The 10,436-nt window shown below is 48.7% G+C and overlaps 1 protein-coding gene across 1 annotated transcript; it reads right to left on the bottom strand.

Moving 5' to 3' along the window:
• Positions 1-469: 469 nt before the first annotated feature.
• Positions 470-10,120, bottom strand: DLX5 (distal-less homeobox 5). Its single transcript, XM_078664417.1, has 3 exons — positions 9,592-10,120; positions 5,669-5,853; positions 470-1,322 (listed from the first exon to the last, which is right to left on the bottom strand). The coding sequence occupies exons 1-3, from the start codon at positions 9,989-9,991 to the stop codon at positions 987-989; spliced, it is 921 nt and encodes a 306-aa protein (XP_078520543.1). The 5' UTR covers positions 9,992-10,120; the 3' UTR covers positions 470-986.
• Between the last annotated feature and the right edge of the window lie 316 nt (positions 10,121-10,436).

Genomic DNA, 10,436 nt, shown 5'->3' with positions numbered 1-10,436 from the left:
ACTACCATTACGTTGCTTTGGGAGGTGCCATGACTCAAAAGGGCTGAAACCTCTGGTGGTTAAGGATACCCTCCAACCTCTCCCCCCCCCTTCCCCCCCCACACACACACACACACATATGGACAAAGGTGATCAGTAGTATATCACACTTGCATATATGGTTTATGCATTGCAGTTTTCATGTGTATTTGTTACAAAAAAATCGTATTTCTCAAAACCCAGGAAGCAAAGGGTCAGAATAATGAAGATTGGAAACCTCACATTGAAGACCCCCCCTACTGTGAGGCGAGGTGGGTCTGCGTGTAAATCACTGGAACAAGCAATCTGAGAGGAGTAACAGAGATTAACTCACGCGAGATTTCCATATATTTAGCATGCTGCACCCTGACCCGAACGCTCAGGAGGCGTCTCCAAACTACTTACAGTGCCTGCCTTTGCCAGCGAATAAAAGCACCTTCCTGAATCAGCGATCATGGCCGAAATAATTTTATTTATCCAGAATATACAGTTAATTCACCTATCTACAAGTATTTACATGGGTAAAATAAAAGTTGACGAAAAAAAGTCTCAGAAAAAAAGTTGAGGTCATAGATTTCAAGGCACCATTGATAGTGTCCGCAGTCGCACGAGTCCAGCTGTAAAAAAAACACAAAGTCTCCTCTGAAATGTAATAAATTACATGCAACACCTTTGTACACGTGGAACAGGTCCGGTTGCGCCTCCTGCCTCCGCAGCGTGCGCTCTCACCTCCTCAGCTGCACACAGTGGTCCGGTGGGGCTAGGACCAGAGGCGGGGCTGGCAGAGTGGGAAAGCGGCCCGTTTGGGGTGGGCCTGAGGCCTCGGGAAGGCTGTTAGGGCTGGGAGAGAAGCATTCACAAGTCAGGCAGGCGCTGCCTGGCCTGTGACTGACTCTGCCCCGGCCCTGCCGAGCACCCACGCTCGGCAGTCCCCGGGAGGGTGCCGGTGTCCTGCAGTCCTTTTGGGGCTAGTAAAGTGTCCCTGAGGCCAGTGCCAGCGGGTGCTGCAGGGCGCCGTGCCCCTGCAGGTGGGAGTTGAGCGACCCCGCGGTGGAGTACCAGGCGCTGGGGGTCTCCATGTAGCTGGAGGCCGGCGAGGCGTTGGACGACTGCCCGTGGTGGCTGTGCACGTGGGGGTGCTGGCTGAGCGGCCGCGAGGGGCCCTGGGGCTCCCACACCACGGGGGACTGTGGGGAATTACAGGCCATGGGGTCACTGGAGCTGGGGCTGTGTTCCGGGGGCATCTCTCCGTTCTTCATAATTTTCTTGATCTTCGAACGCTTGTTCTGGAACCAGATTTTCACCTGAAAGTGAAAGGGTAAAGATGTCAGCAGGAAGCAGTGGTTGCATATGTGCGCGTGCACTATAATAAAGTCCCTACGAGGCACAAGGGGCCCTGGGCGCTGTATATCTAAAGGAAACCGAATCTAATTCCTATACATCGCATACCATAGAAACGTATTTCAGATCACGGTCTTCACGACACTCGAGTGTGTCCCATGTATTTACGTTAATTATTTACCACTGTGTATTGCTGGGTTCATCATTTACCACTGTGTATTGCTATGTTCCTTATTTATCACTGGGTATTGCTATACCAGAAGATTGGCTATGCCTCAGTGTCCAGCAGTTACTTGCAGTATTTGACGCTCTTTCAATAAATAATACAAAAAAAATCTAAATTGAATCACATCAGTTTTTGTATCTTCGGTATGTACATTGCTAAGAATCTCATAACAAGATAAAACATGCCTCCCCACTGCTCTAGTGATAGCTGGGACCAGGGGAGTCTCGAACACCATAGGGGACAAACTAACATGTAAAGCCGAGATCACGAGTGCAGTTTACATTGTGTGGTGTAAATTTAAGACTTCAGAACCACATTTTAAAATAAATGACGATTATACAGTCCAGCTTTTTAATAGCGGCTGTGTTCTGTATTAGACTGAAAATAGACACCGTTTTCACCCAAAAATTACATAAAGTGAAAGTACAAATTGCAAGGATTTTTTTTTGTTGAGGGGTGGGTGGCGTCCTTGAGAATGAATAAACACCTCAGCCGTGGCCAGCTCCAGAGTAACCGTGAGACCTGCTCTGTGCACGTGTAATCCCCACAGCCCCGGTGTGTAATTATGCAGCCCTTGCACGGGTGGAGCAACCCCACCCCCCCCCACCTCCCCCAGCGGTGACAGATGTTTACAAGGCAGCTCGAGGCCCTCTTGCTGCCTTTTGTCTTTTTTATTGATCAGATCCTACGCCCTGGCGTTCATAAACCGCAGGATAACGAGGTGCCAGGGCGACCCTACTCAAAAGACACACAATTGAAGAGCGGCCGCTTTCACTGTCATGAAAAAAGGCCTCTTGTGCAGCGCTGTTTAACGCTACCAGGTCTGGGGGACGCGCGCGGGCTCCGGCGTCCGCTGCTCTCGCGAGAATCTACCCTCGCCTCAGACACGTCACGGCGCCGTGGCGTCACTGGCGCGCTATCCGAGCTCCCAGCGACATATACTATGACAAAAATAATAACAACAACAACCAGAAAAATAATAGTATTATAAATAATCTTATTAATAGTAGTATTTTTGCTGTTTATGTCACTATTGTTATTAACAATAATAATCATTGTATTATCATTATTATTGTTACGGGGCACCCTGCGAGGGAGGGAGCGAATACTGCACCGCATGGGGTCAAGCAAACGGCGGGAGTGGAGGTCAGCGCGAGCACACCCTGGCGAGGCCAACACAGCCTTCCATCTTCGCGAGGTCAGCAAAATGGGCTCCATTCATAGGTTAAAGCAACACTGGTATTGACTGTGCTTAGAAACTGAAAACGCTATATAGAAAATAGTTTTACTTACTATCATTATATTTTCATAGTTATTTTTGTACGTGTATTATTATTTGTCTTATTGCTGTCACCGCGATCTATAATAACATTGGTATTATTGTTATAATTGTTATTATTGTCTCAAATAATATTATTGTTATTTTAAGTAGTACTATTAGTACTAGTGTTCTTGTTGTCACTATTGTTAATAATAATAATAATAATAATAATAATCATAATAGTAATACATGTCAATAATACCAATCAGATTATTAATAACAATAATAATGCCAATAATAATAAACGTCACGATGACAGCAATAATACAAACAATAATAAAACCATATACAAAAAATATCTTTACAAAAAAGTAATGATAGTAAAAAAAAAAGATTTTTTTTATATAGCTTTTGCCAATTCCAGCCGTTGCTACAGCCTATACAATGGAGCCCATTCTGCTGACCTCGCGAAGATGGAAGGCTGTGTTGGCTTTGCCAGGGTGTAGTGCGCGCTGCTCTCCCGCCCCCCCCACCCCACCCTTGCGTGACCCCGCGCGTGCACTACGCGCTCCCTCCCTCGCAGGGTACCCCCTTTTATTCTCCTGTGTTTATTCGAGGCTCGCCCGGGTTGTTCTTTTATGCGAAACAGGTAATGTGAAGCACCTATACGTGTGCATGTAAACCAAAGATGACGCAGAGTTACCGGAAGAGGAGATTGGCCCCCCCCCCACCCTCCACACACATACACACAGTGTCTGAAATAAACACGCCCTTCACGACACAAAGAGTTTGCACCCGCAGGGGGTGGACTCAATTGTGAAATCCAAATGTGTTCTGAAGCATCAGATCGAACAGCTGTTGTGCCCCTACAATCAGTGTACACGTTCACTAGAAGGCAAGAGCTTCTGGGGAGGCCGCGCTTTGCACACTTTTGTCTCTAAGGCACTGCCCTCATAGTGCTGAGGATGTAGCTATAGTTACTTTAAAGGGACAGGCCAGAACGTGACTTGTGTACATTGGACACTATAACCAAACAACAGCCACCAGACTTGTTTACAGCACATTTACAAATAACAGCCCCCCCCCCCCCCCCCCCAACACACACACCCTTTGCAGCGTTGCCAGGCTCCTCGGATTACAAAGTACCCTTTACTTGATACATATGTTCACTAGGCACCTCGGTACGAATTGTCTCAGCACGCTTTTAACGATAGTATCCATGGACAGGTTTTCACACATTATAAAGTGCAGAGCGCCTAGAAGTGCGCTGGAGGTTAGAAGTGCACATGTATCACTGCGAGCCCTGCAGTGCTCGTGTCTGCTCACCCATGTAAATATTTTCCCCACAGTGCACTGAGCCCATTCCTAGTGCACATCAAGCCCTCTGAAGTTCAAGTGTCTGGCACTGTCTAGCACTGAGTGCCAGCACTTACACTTCCCACTTTAAAGATCACACCGCGGGAACACTTCATAGTAGAGAACTCAGATGGATCCAGTGATGATCACTACTTATTTCACTACGAAACTCACAGGCTGTTGTGCACACCTTTAACTATGACGCTCAGAGCGCGAAGTATCGGCATTTCGTATATTATAATGAGACTCAGAGAGCACTTCAACTGTAATACTCGCAGCCCTCGTTGCTAATTAATACAACATTCACCGTGGAACCCAAAGTGCCAAATAGTCACTTAGTAATGCACCTCTCTCACTATGAAGTGCACTGTGGTCGAATGTCTGTTACTACAAATGTCACCATTAAAATCATATGGTGCGCACGTCACGGTGAAGCTCGGGGTGAGCCAGTACCGCCATTAATGTTTCACTACGAAGGTCACTGTGCCCTATTGACACCTTTCACTATGAACTGACAGTGCTGGTGTGAGAGTTACCACATGTCACAACGAAGACCAGATTACTGATATATTCGCCATAAATTGCTCCGTTTCCGTTTTTTACACAATATATATATATATATATATATATATATATATATATATATATATATATATATATATATATATATATATATATATATATATATATATACATACACACACGTCAAGTGTGCCATCATGCACATATTCAGGGCGAGGCTCACAGTGCTGGAGTGATAGTTATTACACGTGTGAAATAAAGATCACATTATTGATTATTTACACTCTGCATGTCATATTGTGCCGGGTTTACATTACATACTTTTCCCTAAGTAGCTCACTCAGATTGCCATCGCTAATGTTTGTACACATTAAATATATGCGTTTTATAATAATCCTGGCAGTGTCCTATTATTAACATATTTCACTAAGGTGATTGCCTTCGTCAATGTTTTCATACATTCTTTATATATGTATTCAACACAAAAAACGCATAATTTCCTGTTTTAAACCTTTCACTAAGAAGCTCGGGTTTCCTTTGTTTATATTTTTACACATAAAAAATATGTGTTTTCAATAAAACTGGCAGTGTCCCGTCTATTGCATCATTCTCTAAGAAGCTGAGATTGCCTTCGCTTCGTTGTTACACTATATATATATATATATATATATATATATATATATATATATATATATATATATATATATATATATATATATATATATATATATATATATATATATATACACAGAAAGCACATATTTAAGGATGAAGCTCAGATTTCTCCCGTTCTGGTTTAAGCGCACGCACTGATGCACGCGCGCAGACACCTCTAAGACTCATCGTGCCCTTAGCACATCTTTCACTATGAAGCCCCAGTGTCTCTCCCCGTGTCTCTCACAGGAAGCGCCTCTCCGCACAGTGCGCGGCGCTAGGGCGGGTACCTGTGTCTGGGTGAGTCCCAGGGAGGCGGCCAGCTCGGCTCTCTCGGGCAGCGCCAGGTACTGCGTCTTCTGGAACCTCCTCTGCAGCGCGGCCAGCTGAAAGCTCGAGTAAATGGTCCGAGGTTTTCGGATCTTTTTGGGTTTTCCGTTCACCATCCGCACTTCGGGCTCGGCCACTTCTTTCTCTAAATCACGCAACCAAAAAGGAAAACACCGGTTAGCTTTCTTCACTCACTCCATTTCAAGAAGCGTGACATTTTCTATTTTATTTAGGTTTTTACTATAGTTTCATAAATCATTTACGGATTAAAAAATACTGTAACGGCGTGAAGGCTTCATAGCGGCTGCACCTCGCAGGTCCCCACAATGACAATAAGTAGACAATTTACATTAAACTAGCACAATCATGGCGGTACACCTATGTTTATATTTGTAAAAAGTGTACACATATATGTAACACCCGATAGAAATAATAATAGAACATACACACACACACACGTATATATTTATATATATTTATAGATAGATAGATAGATAGATAGATAGATAGATAGATAGATAGATAGATAGATAGATAGACATATAGATAGATAGATAGATAGATAGCTAGGCTGGAGTCTAATTGTGACTGCCGCAGGTCTTGTAATTACATAAACAATTTGATTATACTTTTACTGATCTAATTTTTGCAAGCGCCTGTGTCGATAGCGCGGAAAAGGTAATTTGCCTACATTTAAGAACGCCGAATAGAGCCTAGGCAGCAGAAAAAAAGAGGAGTGCATTTTACCAAGCGATCTGTAATGTAGAAAGAAATATATGAAGAGGGGGAACATGACAACAAGAAAAGGGAAACAATAACATGTGATGTTAGATCAGCGGGTGAGGCCAGTGAGTGAGGCCGAGGTGCTCAGGCCTGAGTACGGGGCCTTGTAATTGGGGCCCTGGCTGAGGGCGCGCAGCCTCCGGGGCAGAGTCCTAGTCCGTGAAAAGGCCCAGGCCGCGGGAAGCCAGTAAGCCACATCGGAGGCCCAGAGGGCTCTGTTAGAGGAGCCCTTGGACAAGCCGAGCGGCCTTGCCTCTCAGGGCTAGAAGGGGACCTCAGCGGTACCCGACAGCGCCTGCCTGGACCGCGGACCCGTCGGCGATGTGAGCCAAGAATGTGTACGGCGCCTGCCCTGGGGCGGCTTGTGCCAGTGACCTGTAGAGACAGCGGCTGAAGTAGTCAAATAAAGTCTCTGCCAGGGTCTCTCCCGCCAAGAATCAGTACAGAGCCCACCGAGGGACGATTTGTTCCAGTGAGCGGGGCAGACAGCGGCTGGAACCGTCAAATAGCATCTCCTCTGCCAGGGCCTTTCGTCGCGGCCTCTGCCGCTTGTAGGTGCTAAGAAACCACACACAGAGCGCCCAGCCGCTGCTTTCCACCGTATCCCCGAGACTAGACGGCAAAAGGGGCCGTCTAACTTCTGCTCCTGTCCGACTGGCCTACCCGGCCTGTGTCTGGTCACTGCGCGCAAGGACAGCGCGCTGTCCGTCGCAGTGACCGTGGGAGCCAGCGCCTGTGGACTTCAGGTAACCTCTTCTCCGGCCTATGGGCGCCAATGTACCTCTTGGACCGCTCCGAGGGGGTGGGAGCCTCTGGTGTCAACAGATAACTTCTGTCCCTGCCTGATGACCCAGGCTGGCCTGTGTGCGCAAAGTGCGCTCTGCCTGCGCTAGTGACCGCAGCAAAAACTGCGCGCAAAGCACAAACAAGGGCGGAAAAATAAGTACACTGCAAACCAAAAGATGGACACGACTTAAAATGCCAAATAAACACACCCTCGCTCTGTCCGGGTTTAGCACAGCCTCGGGAGAGACCAGAAAAAGCACAGCAGGATAAAAACACATTGATGAGAAGAACGACAAAACGAGCCACAAATCACCAGAGTGCAAAGTAAGAAGGTGTAACCGGACCAATCCATCTTTAAGGTTTATGTTCTCTCAGCTCAACACAAGAAGCCAAAAGGTTTTGGAGCATTAACGACAAATGTGTTCCTGACACGCAGATCTGACCTCGCACGCCAGGCTTTTATTGCATTTGCTCTGACTCGCTGCTTTCCTATTTTTTCGTCATAAAATGCCAAATCCACAAACCCAGAAATATAAATAGCCGCTGCCTTGGAGAGGAGAGGGTATTCTCGTTTTCGCGGTACTGACCCCAGCGTGGTATTTTGGTTTGTGCGACGTGAAGTCGCTGCATGGGAATGCTGTTCGACTGCTCGGAAATATTTCTGCGGTTTGTTTTGGTTCTGGCTGGCGGCGCCTCGGCCATAAATGAAAGATAAAGGGAGAGACTGCGGCATGGGGAGCGAGGCAGAGGCGGGCTGCAGAGGAGAGAGAGCGCGCGAGGGGGAAGGGGTGACAGACAGTCAAAGAGGGAGAGAGAGAGAGGCCGGCAGCAGACTCAGAGGAGAGAGAGCGCGCGGGAGGGAGAGAGGAGAGAGACAGACAGTCAAAGAGAGGGAAAGAGGCAGTCACAAAGAGAGGCAAAGACAGGCAGTGGATAGTGAGAGAGAGGCAGAGACAGGCAGTGGAGTGAGACAATGTAGAAAAGACAGGCAGACAGAGAGGCAACGGAAGAGAAAGAGAGACAGGCAGTCAAAGAAAGAAAGTGAGAGACAGTCAGAGGAAGAAAAAAATGAAACAGGCAGAGAGAGCAAGTCAAAAGAGAGCGGCGCAGAGATAGACCGTGGAAGAGTGAGAGAGGCAAAGTAGAAAAGAGAGATAGCGGAACAGAACGAGAGACAGGCAGTCAGAGAGGGAGGCTGGAAAAGACAGTGGAAGAGAAGGGCAGAGACAGGCAGGGGAAGAGAGAAAGAGGGGCAGAGACAGACTCATTGAAAAAGAAAGAGAAGCAGCAGAGGCAGAGAGCGGATCCGAGAGGGAGGGAGATACAGGGGAAACGACAGAGTGGCAGAGACAGACAGAGTGGAAAGCACGGAGACTGATACACAGAGCAAGGCAGAGGCGGACTGGAGAAAGATAGGTACAGAGACAGACACAATGGAAAAGATAGACACATTGAGGGGAAAAGATAGAGAGAAGCGAAGAATGACAGTGGAAAAGAGAGGGGCGCAGGCTGAAAGAACAGAGAGAGAGAGCGAAGCCGAAAGAGAGAGAGAGGCAGAGACGGGCTCAGTGGAAAAGATAGGAAGCAGAGGCACCGAGAGAGACAGCGATAGACAGTGGGAAAGAGGGCACGAGAGAGGCAGATATATTAGAGGAGAAGGAGCGGTGAAAGATAGAGAAAGAGGAGGAGAGACAGAAACAGTGGAACATAGAGAGACAGAGGGAGGACTGGAGAGACGGGCGGAGGGGTGGTGTAGGAGGATGCAAGCAGGGATAAGAAGCAGGCACATGAAGAGAAACAGAAAATGCGAGAAAGAAAAAAAGAAGACAGCAGAAACACGCGAGAAACAGAGCAGGTACAGACGGCATCAAATAAACGACACAAAAGATAAAGAGAAAAACATTTCCAATAAAGACAGAAAGTTAAAGAGCAGAGAATAAATGTGGAATATATGGGGGGAGGGGGAGAAGGCAAGTAAGAGCCAGCGGACAGAAATCTGCAGTGCGCATTAGGCCACTGCCTGCAGACGCTCACACCTCAAGTTAAATGAAAAAGTGCACGCAGCGTGAACCTCCACAACAACTTCAGTGCCTTCCATAGAAACGGCGTATTAGTATTTTTAATCTTCCAAAATAATTTCCCTGTCTGTTATGGAGGTCTGTTCTGTTTCCTTGCTTTCACTCCTTATTTGATAGTGACTATTTTCCTTATTTACATCAATTAGTTGTCTTTCTTTCTTTCTTTCTTTCTTTCTTTCTTTCTTTCTTTCTTTCTTTCTTTCTTTCTTTCTCCGGCCCCCCTCCCTAGTCCTTACCTGGCTGGCTGGGGGGCGCCTGCACCCGGCTGTAGGCTCCGCTGTACTGCGGGTGGTGCGGGTGGTGGTGCGGGTGGTAGGGGCTCCCGTAGCTGTACTCCGCGTACGCCTTGGCCGGGTAGTTGCCCGCGGGGCCGTTCATGCCGTGGTACTGATACTGGTAGGCGTTCAGCGCCTTGCCGTAGGTGGCCGAGCCGGGCGAGCAGTAGCCGTGGTGCGGGCCGGGGTGCCCTGTGCCACCCCCGCCCGGGCTGTAGTAGCCTGAATCCGTGGCCGAGGACTCGGGCAGGGTGGGGGACTCCTGCGACGGGTGGTGCATGCTGGCCGCCGCCTGGAAAGGCGCCTGGAAGTCGCTGGCGCGGATGGTGCTGGGGAGCCGGCGCTCGTAGGTTGCTGTCATCCCTGGGGCTGGCGGGCGGGGGGGGCTGCGGATGCTGGAGGGGAGCGGAGGTGCGCTCAGGCAGCCATACTGGAGCCCTGAGTCCTGGAGGCAGCTAGTGAGGGGCTGGGGGACGCGCCAGGCACTTTCAGCAGCGGCTGCAGGCTGCTGAGGGGCGGCCCGGCAGAGGAGGGCGCGGCGCCGGGAGGGAGGGGGAGCCTGTGAGTGGTGGATGGGGCTCCGGCACAGGGAGGGAGGGGGCCTCTGACTGGCTCCTGGGCCCCCCGCACGCGCTCGGCATAGGCTCAGCTGAAGACTTAATTGCTCTCTTACGCACAACAGGGCGGAGCGGGTGGTGGCACTGGCCACGGGCACCCGGTGCCGCAGGAACACCCTAACCTGTCCGACGAGTTCAGAGCAACAAAGCCTGCTTGCAACAACAAGCGTGGAGGAGGGACGCAGGCCA

This window comes from Lissotriton helveticus, chromosome 10 (genome assembly GCF_964261635.1).
Source record: "Lissotriton helveticus chromosome 10, aLisHel1.1, whole genome shotgun sequence".
NCBI classification, from domain to species: Eukaryota; Metazoa; Chordata; class Amphibia; order Caudata; family Salamandridae; genus Lissotriton; species Lissotriton helveticus.
This window is presented reverse-complemented; position numbering and strand designations above follow the sequence as displayed.

What these genes read in the sequence shown, in the direction of transcription:
- DLX5 (XM_078664417.1), bottom strand. Translation starts at nt 9,991, where the DNA reads ATGACAGCAACCTACGAGCGCCGGCTCCCCAGCACCATCCGCGCCAGC. An exon ending in GGCGCCCCCCAGCCAGCCAG is followed by an intron (nt 5,854 to 9,591) that starts GTAAGGACTAGG and finishes TGCGTGATTTAG; the next exon opens with AGAAAGAAGTGGCCGAGCCC. An exon ending in TGGGACTCACCCAGACACAG is followed by an intron (nt 1,323 to 5,668) that starts GTACCCGCCCTA and finishes TTTCACTTTCAG; the next exon opens with GTGAAAATCTGGTTCCAGAA.